At 42.1% G+C, this 15,201-nt stretch overlaps 1 protein-coding gene across 1 annotated transcript in view; it reads left to right on the top strand.

Annotated features, from left to right (window-relative positions):
* malrd1 (MAM and LDL receptor class A domain containing 1) overlaps window positions 1-15,201 on the top strand; it is a gene marked incomplete at its 5' end in the record, with an annotated part of 54,829 nt that overhangs the window by 13,381 nt on the left and 26,247 nt on the right. The window contains 9 exons of the mRNA XM_083995281.1: window positions 694-1,139; window positions 3,810-3,897; window positions 4,013-4,192; window positions 4,417-4,573; window positions 7,410-7,566; window positions 7,683-7,793; window positions 9,139-9,352; window positions 9,457-9,704; window positions 12,019-12,307. Of these exons, the coding sequence (XP_083851407.1) occupies window positions 694-1,139; window positions 3,810-3,897; window positions 4,013-4,192; window positions 4,417-4,573; window positions 7,410-7,566; window positions 7,683-7,793; window positions 9,139-9,352; window positions 9,457-9,704; window positions 12,019-12,307 (1,890 nt within the window). The remainder of the gene's footprint in view (window positions 1-693; window positions 1,140-3,809; window positions 3,898-4,012; window positions 4,193-4,416; window positions 4,574-7,409; window positions 7,567-7,682; window positions 7,794-9,138; window positions 9,353-9,456; window positions 9,705-12,018; window positions 12,308-15,201) is intronic.

The raw sequence follows: 15,201 nt of genomic DNA on the forward strand, positions 1-15,201 counted from the left end.
GTGTGTCGTTAATTTGTCAAAATACCAGCTGTTTACAATTTTGTTCGGACGAATTCGGCGCTACTCAAGCTAGCCATTGTGACCAACGCACTTCCGGTTACTTCCGGTTACTTTCACAAAATAAAACACCCGTTACCCTTTACATACAGAAGTGCTTTTACTTTGAAACAGGAAGCTAACCTACCCTCGATGTAGCTAGCTTGAACCAAAATAAACCGTCTTTGCTTGAACCCTCCGTTTTGACCGATCTCGTCCCGTTACCGGCATTTGACCGCTCAAGATGCCTTACCGGAGAGTTTTGTCAGCTCAGAGACGAAGATCGGCCCGTTTAGAGTTGCTGAAGAGTTTCTCTGATGACTTTAGGTGGAGGCGGGCTACCATACACTTCCAGCGTTTGAGCTAAGCTAATTATGGGTGATATCGGCTCTCCCTCGTTACTGCACTTACAGTCGAAAGTATGGTGTCTATCTGCTTGTCATGGACTCGGGAGTGAGGCAAGACATGTAAAAAAAAAAAAAAGTTATAACTCAAGCTAGTTTACTTTCCTCCAGTGCATTAATACCAGTCACCTGTTTTAATGTTATGGCTGATTGGTGTATATTGCCATGGTAACTCAATCAGGTGTGGTGCTTAGTGCAATGTGATGTTGCCTTTGTTTTCTGGCTCTGCTGAAACTCATTTTCTGTCTCCCAGCCCCAGAGCTGCAGTGTAACTTTGAGCGTGGGCTGTGCAGCTGGAAACAGGAGCAAAGTGGAGGGGACGTGTTCGACTGGACGCGTATCCAGGGCCCCACTCCTTCCTTCAACACGGGGCCCTGGAAGGACCACACGCTGGGCACTCGGTTCGGCCACTACCTCTACATCGAGTCGTCCGTCCCCCAGGAGTTCAAAGACACGGCCGTCCTCCTGAGCCGAGCCTTCCAACCCACCCACCAGCGCGGGAAGGACCCCTCCAAGTCCCGACAACACTGTGTTTTCCGTTTTCATTACCACATGTTCGGATCACACGTGTTCTGCCTGGGGGTGTATCTGAGGACGACCTCGACAGGCCGCGGTCATATGCTCTGGGTGCGATATGGAGACCAAGGAAACCTATGGCACAGGAAAACACTCTACCTCAACAGTGCTCGGCCTTTCCAGGTAACTGAGCAAGTGATACTTCACCCGAAATCAATAATTCACCAATTTTCTATTCACCGTCAGGCCAAGAAAGGGTTTGGAGAACTTTCGTAGTTATCAAAATGCTTTTGGAGTTCCAGTGGGGGTCCGGCTGGCCTTGTTGTTAGCTCCCACAGTGGCTGCGCAAGATTTGCTGCGAGATGTTCTTCTGTGTTTACATCATGCACACAAACATCAACAGAGCCACTGGGAGCTACTACTACAACAATGCTAAAAACAGAGATCAATTTTTTTTTTTTTAAACAACTTTTTCATGTGGCGGCTTCAGGACACTTGGGTCAGTACGGACGAGCAGTACGGAGGTATTTGGATGTTTCATAGTGGTTGTTTTGGATGATTCAAAAGTGAGCACTATCCGCCGGCATTATATGAAAATCCGTTGCCAGCCGGACCTGGAACTCCAAAAGCGTTTTATTAAAGGGATACGCCAACATTTTTTTTGTGTGTATCTTGCCTCACTCCCGAGTCCATGACAAGCAGATAGAGACCATTCTTTCGACGTGCAGTAACAAGGGAGATACAGGCAGAGCTGGCGCACCGCACGCACAGTTGAAAGGATGGTGTCTATCTGCTTGTCGTGGACTCGAGAGTGAGGCAAAAAAATAAATGTTGGCGTATCCCTTTAACTCCGAAAGTTCCCTTCCTTGGCATGACGGTGAGTAGAAAATTGGTGAATTATTGATTTTGGGTGAAGTATCCCTTTAAGGATGATACAGAAATGAATGCAAAATGGAAACCAAATTATTTGAATGTGTGTTTACGTTTTTGCTTAATGGAACATTTACTCATACAAAGTAATATGAAAGTTCTGTAGGTGCTTTACACCGATGTTTAAGACTTCATTCTTTGTTTACACATTATAATATACGGTCGTCACATACTATAGAAGTCACGTCACATTCCACTTTGAATAATTTGCATTCAGTTCCCTTGAGTGATCAACGACAGACGTGCACAAATGAGCTTCAGGTAAACACAGCTCCCTGGCAGGCAACAATGAAACGCCAGTGAAGCATAGAGTGTGTACTCCGGCATTGCAAGATGAAGCTCTATTTAATGGCTTCACTGCTCGACATCGATCCCTCAAGATGGATGTTCTGTTGTCATTACTCATGAGTGAGTATAACTTGACAGGCAGTTAAAGACTTTTCCTCCATTATAGCATTGAAAACAGGAGGTCTGTTTGTCAAGTTAATTGACTGCAGAAAGGGTAGAAGTGGAAAAAAGAAGAGACACTGCCGCTGTCATTTGCTCACACATTAGGAATATTGAATGACAAAGCATAATAATGTGACACCAACATAGTACATTTTACCAACCAATGATTTTGACCTGAGAGTTAATGGGACCAATGCAGCCACATCTGATGCATAACGTCCACATGAAAACAACACTGTCTGAGATTAGAGCCCCTAAAGAATTGAAACATGCAAAAAGCAATCCTAAACTCCCGAGCATTGAAGGTAATTAACTTTTTGAAGCAGGAAGTGGAAATGGCTGATTGTTAGTAAAATAATTCCAACCGTGGTTGCAGATCACTGCTGCTTGAATCATGCTAATGTGACATTTTAACAAACCTACAGTAAATATGCACACAGTGTCTCCAGATACTTAACATTTTACACACTTGCTTTGTTTATTCGATATACTTTACACCACAGTGCACATGTGTAATAGACTGATTATCACAGTTACATTATCAGCAGAAAATATTTTCTTTTACTTTTGAGGTCTGGGCTGTTTGCCTTGAACACTAATATCGGACCCTCATCTTTCCATATTTCCAAATAATGTTCTGCTCCTTGGCAATGATGCAAAGCAATCACGCCCGGTGGCTGCTGATGCAACAACTTATCTGAAGCAATGATCTTTTAGCTAATGATTTGTTGCACTGGGAAACTGTGATAAAGCTTAATATTCAGGAAATGTAAGCAACGTCTACCTGTTAGAGGGTAAACAAGAAAATCCATTTAAACACTTTGATTTGGGTTTGAATGTAAATGAATATCTGTCAAAATGAAGATAATTGGTCATTTTCACAAAGAGGTAATTAATATCAGTACTGGCTACACCTGTGGTTTCCCCATAACTACAAATCAAAATGTCATCCAAAGGTTAATTAGGCAAAGTCAAGCGCTTCTGGTGATAAATTAGGTTTTCAAGTATTTCCTGTAATTATGTTGTTGCATATAAAATAAAAGTGGTTAGAAGAAGCTATAGCCTATACATGCACCCTGGTTTTGAGAAACCATAGGTGTAAATTAAGTATGTAAAAAAAAATTATGTTAATATCTAAAACAGTTTTCCCCCTGAAATTATGAACTTTTTCTCCTTATTCATGAGTGATTCAAATGTTGATATATGAACTGTGTGCATAAACTTTGCACCTTTCTCATTCACCAGCAAGGTAACTAAATCCAAACAAACCCTACAAATCTAATATTAGCTCGTAAAGCTATTACGAAGACTGAAGACTTGCTTGCTTTTAACATTTGAGTATTTCTGACCTACAGCTATTTTTGTTTCATAATCAATTTATACACTTATAGGTCTTGGTTTCTATAGCGAAATCAGTCTTACAATACAACCAAGTGATGGATTTACAAATTATGAACTTTTCCTTGTTGCCAGATTCTGATCGAAGGAACGGTGGGCGATGATTTCAATGGAGACATTGCCATTGACGACCTGTCCTTCCTGAACTGTGTCCCATATGAAGGTAAATGAGTAGCCCTATGCCATAAGTGAGATGGACTCACACAGTTACTGTAACATCACTGTTTGTGTTTCCATCTCCCCTGTTGATTTGTGTTTTCTACCGTGGTCCGTTTTAGGAGAGCTCCCCCCACTGAACACCACCACCCCTGCAGTGACCACTCCAGCCCCGACCGTCCAGCCCAACTACTGCCCCGACGGAGAGTTTGCATGCGGGGTACATGGAGAGTGTGTTCCTGAAAGCAAGGAGTGTGACTTCAGACCTGACTGCTCTGATGGTTCTGATGAAATAAACTGCGGTAAAATATATTTTCTTCTCTCCAATTTTCTGCCAAGTCACACACATACACACAAACACACACCACTTTAATTGTATTTTCTTTCTTTCTTTTTTTTTTTACATGGTTTCACTCTCGATTCTTATTCCATTTTCATTTCAAATTCACATTTCCCTGCACTGCACCTCCCTGCTGCTGTGTTTGCCTTTTCCTTATTTATCCATTTATCCTCTATCTTCCTCCAGTGAAGGAGCTGTGTGATTTTGAAGACGGCGACATGTGTGGCTGGAGGAGTGTCGACCGGTCTCTGCTGCCAAACCATGCTTTTCACTGGTCGCCTGACCAAGGGGAAAGCATTCATGATGGAGAACAGTACCATCGCCCGATTAATGACCACACGCTGTGAGTACCAGTCCATCTGGTTATTGTGGAAACAGTTACAGAATCAATGAACTGATTGAAGAAATTAAGACATTTTCAATTCAATCATTTTCAAGCAAAAAAAAAGCCAAATACTCAAATTGCTTCTTTGCTAATAGCGCAATAGTTATAATCTTAAAACATAACAAGTAACCAAGTCTCAGTAGCCTACCTAGAATGATAATCTAAAGACACAGGGCCATAAGCATAAATATATATTAACCCTCCTGTTGTCCTTCTGGGTCAAATTGACCCAATCTGTTCCCTTCCTCCATCCTTCCTTCTTTCCACAATCCTTTTTTCCTTCCTTCCTTCCTTCCTTCCTTCCTTCCTTCCTTCCTCCTTCCTTCCTTCCTTCCTTCCTTCCTTCCTTCCTTCCTTCCTTCCTTCCTTCCTTCCTTCCTTCCTTCCTTCCTTCCTTCCTTCCTTCTTCCCTTCTTTCCCTTCGTCCGTCCTTCTGCTTCCTTCCTTGACCTAATCTGTTCCCTCCCTCCATCTTTCTTTCCTTCCTTTTTCCCTTCCTTCCTTTCTTTCATCCTTAATTCTTCCTTCGTTTTTGATCCAATTGACCCAATATGTTCCCTCCCTCCATCTTTCCTTTCTTCCTTTCCCTTCCTTCTTTCCACAATCCTTTTCCCTTCCTTCCTTCCTTCCTTCCTTCCTTCCTTCCTTCCTTCCTTCCTTCCTTCCTTCCTTCCTTCCTTCCTTCCTTCCTTCCTTCCTTCCCTTCGTCCTTACTTCTTCCTTCCTTTTTGACCCAATTTGTTCCCTCCCTCATCTGTCTTTCCTTTGTTTTTCCGTTACTTCTTTCCTCCCTTCTTTCTCTTCGCCCTTCCTTCCTTCCCTTTGTCCTTCCTTCTCTGACCCAGGAGGACAACATGAGGGTTAATTAGTGGCCTTTAATTTTTTTGTGTGTGTGTGATTTTTCTTTTTAAACTAAAAGCGAAGTCATAAGAAAAAAATGGACTGTGAGCCTGAGTGAGTGTGTGGCCCATTTATGGTGGAGAGACAGTGACCTGATTGTCCTTATCTATGTTTTATTGACTGGATGGTGAGAGCAGAAAATGGCAGTGCACTTTGACCACTACATTTCAGTAATTTTTTCTCTCAGCCAGAATTGGAGACACTATCTTCTTTCATAACCTCTCTGTCTGGCAGCGCCTCTTTCTTCCTCACTCCTACAGCAGCCGTGACTGACTCCCAATCGATAAGGCATGAGTGAAATGGAGAGACGAAGCTGTGTCTTATTTAAGAGCCATACCTCTTATGGTAATTTAATAAAGTGAGGGAAGAAGGGGGATGGAGCTGATATGAGCATGTATGCTGCTGAGACGAGTGTGAGGATGATGAAGCCAGTGGAAGCACTAGCTCTTCTTGCTGTTGTTGGTGGACAGTTTAATGACTGAAGGTTATATAGCTTGATGCCTTATAGAACCAATCAATAATATATCAGTAATGTTAGGTAAACCGTGGTCTTCAGAACCGCACTCGAGGCCGACAAGCAAAGCAAATACTCACAATTTAAAAGCCGGAACAGGAGAATGAACTTTAAAAATGACTAATGTGTTATAATTATTTATAATGGGATGATTATTCCATCACCTTGAGATAATTGATGGTTTGTTATGTTGACAGAATAACAGAATAATTTTCTCATTATCACGACAAAACAAGCTCTTGTATCTCAAAATAACAAGATTGTAAAGGCTGGGGTTTCAGACCAATGATGCACAGGAGACCAGGAGCAAACACGCTTCAAAGTCTTTACTTAACAAAGAATGCACACAACAAAAAACCAAGACAAGAGCCCAGGAGGCAGGCTGGCCACGGCGTCGAGGGAACAAGCGAGAGGCAGGGTGCATGCATACAGGAAGGATCATCTGGCAGAGTTGTGGAGTCATGACCGCCAGGGCTTAAGCAGAGATAAGGTGACTGGTGATGGTGGATGGACAGGTGTGCCTCATCCGAGTCAAGGAAACTAGCCACGCCTCCTGCCACAACCTGAAACTAAAGAAAAAAAAAACACAAGGGGGAGGATGAGGGCAGAGAAACAAAACCCAGACCATAACAAAGATATTATCATGAGAGAACTTTGGTAAAGTTGTGAACAAATTTGATTCAATAACTCATTACAGTAATTTTGTAATGACACAAATTACCCCTTGTTCCTATCATGTTAAGGTAGATAAGACATCTGTGAGTCCAGTGGGCAGGGACGTTTAAAAAGTGCAGTACAGAAAACAGATATAATCATGAATCATGTTATTGCTAAAATGTCTTGTCAGAGGAGAGTGTTCACATATCAAGTAAGATAGATAGATAGATAGATAGATAGATAGATAGATAGATAGATAGATAGATAGATAGATAGATAGATAGATAGATAGATAGATAGATAGATAGATAGATAGATAGATAATAAAATAGCAAAATATAAAGAACAAACTATACATAATAAAATAGCAATAGCAAATAAAATTAAATGTGATGTACAAAAGGATATTCAACAAATTGGCAGTGTTGATTTTAGTGCAAAGTAAAAAAAAATGTGCAATGTGTGTAACTGTGTGTAGAAAATAAAGTGCGCAGTGACTGTAAGTTATGACCAGAGTTTTTTTTAGCTGTTATTATACAGTGTAATGGCATGTGGCAGGAAAGATTTCCTGTATTTGTCCCTTCGACAGCGAAATACATTGCAGTTCAATCAAGCTATCACTATTGTCACTATCGTTCAATGATCAAAATTCGCCGCTATAGGCTCATGGTTTGAGGATATAATCATGATATTGTCCTCTATCCTCTGTCGTTCCTGTGACAGCGGCAGCCCTGAGGGTTGGTATATGTATGCAGACAGTTCAAATGGCGGCTACGGTCAAACCACTGACCTCCTGACACCTGTCATCTCCTCCACTGGGCCACAGTGCACCCTTGTCTTCTGGTACCACATGAGTGGATTCACTGTAGGATCACTGCAGGTGAGGAGAACAGACGCACTCCGCAGGGGAATATAGCGCCTGCTTTCCGTCTGCAGGGTCTCCGAAGAATTGAGTCACAGAAATATTCTTATCTATTGTTCTTACAATATCTGCAGGTGCTGCTGAAGCACGGAAACATCACTCGCGAGGTTTGGTCTCAGGCTGGTAACCAAGGCAACAAATGGAGATGTGGAGAAGTGTTTTTGGGGTTATCAAACCACTTCCAGGTCTGTAAATTATTTCTCTTGCTTGGAGATGGGTTGTAAGGAGAATCAGAGCAGTGGAGTGGTTACACTACATTGTTCTTTTAACCATTTTTATAGCAGAATGTCTTAGTTTTGCTCGTGTATATGATTTGATATGGAGTCTAGTCAATGTCTATGTCCCAGTTTAATGTGATTATTAGAGAAATAAAACATTTCATAGTATTTTACCGTGACTCCTTTTATATCAACGAGCCAAATTTAAGGTTTTATCGGTAATGGTAGAAAGAAGAAATGTCTGTGATATGTTTGTTTTTTTCCAGTGACCCACAATGCCTTCTTCTTGATTCAAACTACAGATTGTTTATGTCTTTATAAGTCTACAGTTTGCTTTTTTCACTATGAGTTTATTAGAGGACATAAGGTGCTGAGTCCATTTCTATTAAGATCATATGTTATGACCAGAAATATATGATGACATTTACAACAAAACAAAGAAAAACATATAGATAATATCTATTTTCATGTGTAAGATGTGACATAGAGATATGCCCTATTGAAATAAAAGGGCAGCTTGATAAACAATAACTTCTCATTACGGAGGCAGAGCAGTGGTATAAATGGCCACATTAGTCAAGTGTTCTCAGATGATGAGCAGACCAGAGCCTTTGTCATGATGTGTAGGCTCACTGCAGTGGCTGTCATTATTATCATCATCATCATTATTATTATTATTATTATTATTATTATTATAATAATTCACATGTGATTCAGACTATTGACAGACAGTGTGACTGAGGGGCAGCTTCAAAAGTGTCCGTGCACATCACTGTAATTGGCTTCATTTCAGTCGGTCAGGTTATATTGGACAGGCCTGGCAGACTTGATGATCAATGATGAATTGATTGAGTTTAATTCAGTCTAATGAGTCTAATCTTATGTGTGGCAGTAATCAGAGTTGCAATCCCTTCATGGTGTCTGTCTGTGTTGAGGTTATTTCAGGTCGTTATGACCACACAGACATAGATACAGCGTCAGACCTGGTGGTTTAATTGCAAGGGGAGATTTTCACATTAGCCTTTGACAGACTGGACAGTTTGATCCACTCTGATGCTGCATCAGCAGCTGAGGGGCCTTTCACACTGATCCTCCAAGTGCTCTTTTCCTCTTCTCTCTGAGCTCTTTATCAACTGTCCGCCCAAAGACACAGAATACCATCTCTCATTTGTACAGAAGCAATCAGCTCTTGTTTCTAAGCCATGTCTGATAGTATTAATCATCAACCCTGGAGTCTCGAAGTGTGATTAAGTTTACATGACGGACAGGAGTGAGTGAGAGTTGATCCGGGGTTTGTGTTGTCCTTTGTCAGGTGGTGTTCAGGGCGAAGCGAGGCATCAGCTACATGGGCGATGTGGTGATAGACGACGTCAACTTCCTGGACTGCTCCCCCCCGCTGCTTCCAGATCAGCCATGTACGCCCGAGCAGTACGCTTGTTCCAACGGCCTCTGCATCCCTCAGGACAACCTGTGTGACTTCATCGACCACTGTGGGGACAACTCTGACGAGGACCCCTACATCTGCAGTGAGGCGTCCTCTAATGTCTGACTGATGGTGGCAGCAGAAAGGTTAATTTACAGATAACTGTAAGACTGAATTGATTTCCTTTTTTTTATTGCTGTCATTCAGAGGGCTTTAGTGGACGCTGCAGTTTTGAGTTTGACCTCTGCTCCTGGCGTCAGTGCCGACAGGACGACTTTGACTGGCTGATCAAAGCGGGCAGCACTCCGACGGTTGGCACCGGGCCGTCGACTGACCACACACTGAGGGACCCCTCAGGACACTACCTCTACCTCGAGAGCTCTTTCCCACATTCATTTGGAGACGTCGCCCGTATGTCAGGACCGGTGCTGAGTCGCAGGAGCTCAGAGTGCAAGGTGAGGCCAAGGTCAAAGGTCAAAGAGCAAAACACAGGTATGAGAGGTACTGAAATACAGATAAGGGAGCAATGGTTTCACTAACATGGCTCCAGGGGAAATGTAAAATTATTTAATTAATCCACTCGTCCATCCACTGGTTTATATCATACTTTAATAACATCACAAGTTGTATAATACAGCTTCTGTGCACAGATTATGAACTTCAGTAGAAGTGTCTCCACATGGCCATTTTACCTTGAAGTTCTGCACACAAGATTTAAAAAGGGAATTATAAAAAATAAAACTACATTGTAGAGAACTGAGACAATCAAAATAAATTGAACAAGTTAAAGGCTTATTAAAAATGTAATAAAACTTAATTGCTCCTCTGTTTTCCTCGATATTAACGGTGAAATGTATTTACTGGCTTCCTGAGGTTTATTCCATTTTAAATGAACAAATCAGTATCAGAAAATATTAATAGGACTGTTATGGCATCACATATTTCAACTACATACCAAATATTCTGGATTAATTTATTTATTTACTCAGCTTGAAACCTCGTGGATGCTCTTCAGAATACAAGTGTTTCTGATAGGAATTAACAAAACCTCACACTAACGAGCTTAAAAGTTCTGTGCTGCTTACTAGAGATAAATGTTCCCTCGAGGAAAAAGTACACGAAGAGCTGAATTCATCCATTACAGCCACTTCTTGGATATTACATGCATTTGCTCTCTCTGCTCAGAGTTAGATGAGAGGATTGATATCACTTTCACATCTACTGAATGTATGAAGCCACAGCAGCTGGTTATCTTAATTCAGCATGAAGACTGGAAGCTGGGCATAGCGGCTACCCTAGCTCTGTAAAAAAGAAAAAGAAAGAAAAAAAAGAAGAGAGAAACCTGCCCAGTAGCACCGAGAGCGTTAGCAATTATGATATGTTCACTTTGGCTCTAACCCCGCACAGATAAGCAGTATAACTAATGGACGGATGGATGGATGGATGGATATGATGTCTTTTATTAATCAACTCAAAAATGTAAGAGTAAAAGTGACAAGTTGTGGTTTCAGGGGGATTTTCAGAGGTGAAAAGTTGAGTTCTAATGTGTGATGTTTCCAGTATTATCCATCCATCCATCCATCCATCCATCCATCCATCCATCCATCCATCCATCCATCCATCCATCCATCCATCCATCCATCCATCCATCCATCCATCCATCCATCCATCCATCCATCCATCCATCCATCCATCCATTCATCCATCCATCCATCCATCCATCCATCCATCCATCCATCCATCAGCTGTATCAGTTATCTGTGCAGGATCATGGAGGAGCTGGAACCTGTCACGGCTACAACATATAGAGACAAACGACCTCACACACACACTCACATTCGCTCCACACTGCGGGCAATTTAGAGCAACCAATCAACCTAATGTGCTTGTTTTTGGACTGTGGGAAGAAGCCAAAGAAGCTTCTTGCTGTACGGTGACGGTGCTAACCACTGCAGCACCGGCTACAACTTAATATAGGAGAACTAGTCGTGAGGCTAGTCTGCAGAAATAAATGCTGAAGTCTGACCTCTGCATCAGTCTTTCACATATCGGCAGCTAAAACGGTGATGTAACCAAACAGTCAGGTGTTCGTGTTTGTGTGCACCACTCTGTGTGTGTGTGTGTGTGTGTCTCCTCGGAGCTGTCAGCTTGATGCTCCTCCAGCAGAGATCTCTTGATTGACTGCCCAGTTTGCTCCGCGCCTCGTATATGTCTTATCCCACTCATGACCTGTCCATCAATCACGCAGTCAGCAAAAAGGCGCAAATTAAAGTGAAGGGAGGGCTGTGTGGGGAAGTGAGAAGCAGAGAGGGGACGGGCGGGCGGTCTCTCTCTCTCTGCTGAGATGGAGGGTGTAATTGTTGCCGCTGTGGCTCATGAACACACCTCCATTTAGAGAGGAAACCTACAAGACATATCACTGCTTCTAGTCTGCATGATAGCGGGACAGAGTTTCCCCCCAAGCCTTACTAAAGATAACCGCTGGAGTGCATCAATTCAGTGCTACGATTAACACATCATTACCTTCGTATGTTCATACTTTTGGTTTCTTGTCATGAAGAGTAATGGCCATTCTAGTTGGGGTGGAAGGGGTAATTTTTATTCAACAAGGTATGAAAAAAAGCTACTGTGTAATATTTCTACCCTGTTGCTTTACAAATGAGAAGAAATTGAATATCAATGTGTGGATGGAATATTTTAGAAATAATCCAACCTTAAAATCACTGCCCTATTTTTTGACAGATTTCTCTTCTCCTGTGCTTTTCCCAGATGCGTTTCTACTTGCACATGTCCGGAGACGGCATCGGGACCCTCAGCGTTTTCATGAAAAGTGAAGGGGATCTCCATCTCCTGCTGAACGTCACAGGAGACCAGGGAAACTACTGGCAGAGGAGGGAGATCCCGCTGAGCCACTCAAGTGACTTCCAGGTCGTGTTCGAGGGCAGAGTGGGCCGAAGTCCAAAGGGCGACATCTGCCTGGATGACATCACCTTCTCCCCAGGGTGTCTGATCGCCTCTTCGGACGGATTAGAGGACAACACCCCACTGCCTCCTGCAGGTATACGCTCAACTACTTTTCCTTGGTTTTGTTTTATTTATTCTGAGCTTCCTTGGTTTTCTGTCTTTGTTTACTCTACTTGTTTTTTCCTCTCTTGCACCAAATGCTGCCTTCTCCCTGCCACCCTTGGACTCAAGCATGCACTGCTATTGAAATCTTTTTCCAATTTTCCTGTTGGAGCCGTTTCCACTTATCATCATCCATCACATCACCTAAATTGGATTTACTATAATCCTACTCTCTCTTTGAATTGCCTTTCAAAATGTTTCTCCCATTCTGAACACAATGTCACTTTGTCACTTGGTCAGAAAAGAGGCTTTAGTCTCGTTCGTTACTGCCTCTTCCATATCTACCGACTAGTCACCATTCATCCAAGCAAGAGAGTGAAATCTCTTTTTGAATTGCATCAGGTTTTCTTTGATTTTTTTTCTCTCTTTTTGTCAGAGAAGAGCTCAGACTGGATCTGAAACCATTGTTGTAGTATTATGGGTCTGTAAAGTGCAGTGAGACACTGCAGCATATGTGCAAACTGTGACCTTTGACAGTTTTAGTACAATATAGTGTACAATGTAAAGTGCAAAATCTTGCAGGCTTCTGGCTTCAACACACATAAAATGAATTAAGACAATACTATTGCGACTATTTTCTTTTCTATTGGAATGGGGAGGATATGTTCATTATATATTTAGATATATTGAAATTAAGATTCTTGAGACCTTTGGTAAAGCAGTGAAACAACAGGAATGATGAAAATCCGTCTGTGAAGCGAAGGGGAAACTCAGAAACATTCGTCATCTGATTAAAGTGAACACCATCACTGTCTGCATCTCAGACTCAGGAACTATTCAACTAGTAGAAGCTCCGCTGCATCCCTTTCATTTTAAAAGAGGGAACCCTTTAAGAGGCGACAGGAAACAACAACAGCTGATTAACTGCCATTGTCACTGAGGCTATAATTGATCTACTGGATTTATTGCCTGTCTTTTGTATTGGATGTTGGAGAGAAGAGGGAGTTTCTGTGGCTGGAAAGAGATGAGACTGAAGCTGGAGGACTTTCTCTTAAACAGCAACTGGGATGTGTAAAAGTTTCCACACAACTGTCTGAGACAAAGGCTGGTGTTGTCCACGAATTTTAATACAATCAGTTTTTACTAAAGCTGCTTCTGTTAAAGAAAAGGTCCCTATCATGATATATTCAGTGGATTATCCAGAGTAACTGGAACGCATGCTGCTGTTACATTTTAAAACACATTTCTCAATCTCTACAAACAGAAAAATGCAGGTCCATTGTTTCAAAGTGCAGGAAAAATCGTTCTCAAAACCTGGCCAAATGAAACCTATGAAACTGTGCCGCTACTTCAAAGTGAGACAATATCATGCATACAGTGTGTGTGTGTGTGTGTGTGTGTAATATAGTGGTTATAATATCCACAACTCTATAGCCGTTTCAAGGTGCAACAGCACAAACAACCTTAAAACTTATGTTTGCATAAAAACCAAGAAAGGTTGAGCGATACTAGAAAGAAAAACTGGGGAGAGGAAGCAGAGGATGTGTTTGCTTTTTAAAACATGACAGGATAATTTTCAGAACAAGTAACAGCAGAGCAAATAAAGTGGGAGGGAAAGAGAAAAGAACGTGATTCATCCCTCCATTATGAGAGCCTGGAGGGTAAAGAGTCATGAGTGACATGGAAAGCTGCTCTCGCTGTCTTCGCAGTAGGTGCAGAGGGTGCACAGAAATACTGATGAGAGCAAAGACTGCAGGAACTGTAATTACATCCTGAAACCCCCCAGGGACATTTTCATCCACTGCCTCCTTCTATATAATACCACCTCATTGTGTGATGGAGCAGTGACACTGTATATAGCTCATGCAAACCCAGGGTGCACAAATGTGCTTTGCTGCTGCTGCTGCGGAGCATTTTATCATGGCTTTAACAAGACATTGTGGACCGATATCTGCAAACCATTTTAATGTAATGCACTGTCATCATAGGCTATACTAAGCACATTCAGAGACGAGTCTGAATAGTAGCAGCAAAAGGAAAATAATGTCCAGCCAAAGCCGTACACGCAACTTGTGAGAAACATCTCATCATTTTCAGCTTGTGCAGTGTTGGACTTTGTATTAAAAAAAAGAGGGGCAGCAGAATTCTCTTCCCAATAAATAATTAAACTGATGGGAAATTGATTATGTTCACTGAAAAGGGCTGGGTTAGAGATACAGTAGGGTTAGCTGTCTGTGAATTGAACAGACACTTGTCATCCTTCTTTTCTATTCTTGTCCACTGTGGCCTGTTTGTCTGAAAGGAGCCGTAAGGAACAGAGAGTCACCTGTGTCAGACCGACAGTGAAGCTTCATTTTAACAGAGAAATGGAGCTGCTACTGTGACGTGTGTCTGAAAAGTGTTTTTTGTGTTTGTGATGTTTTCTGTAATTTGGTGATCAAGGTCAGCCCAACTCAACTATTGCAATCATCTTTTCATTAGTAGCTGTTCCCTAGGCACGTCTTACGTTTTAGCCTGACTAGATGCTGTAAGAGCAATCGGAGTTTGGATGATCTGTCTTTCATTTAGGATAGCAAAGGAGAGAGAGGCAGCAAGAAGACAAGAATAGGTCTCATACAGTACATAGAAACAGTGGAAGTGATGAGATGTCAGATGGTGTCAGGACCAGTACAGTGCATTGCTCTGGACTTTCTTTTGTCAGAGTTCGAGTTTGTCTGTCAGATTTCCTGTTCCAGAGTTAATTATTCAGTATGATGTGATCAGCAGAGGGCAGTATGACACTCAGGGTAACTGGCCACTATGCTGGATGTCCGGACAGCGGGTGCCTGCCTGTTGAGGAGGTCACACAGCCAGGGCCGGCCTAAGAAAAATCTTTATTTTGATGCC

The sequence above is a fragment of the Trachurus trachurus genome (genome assembly GCF_905171665.1).
Source record: "Trachurus trachurus genome assembly, chromosome: 20".
Taxonomy (NCBI): Eukaryota; Metazoa; Chordata; class Actinopteri; order Carangiformes; family Carangidae; genus Trachurus; species Trachurus trachurus.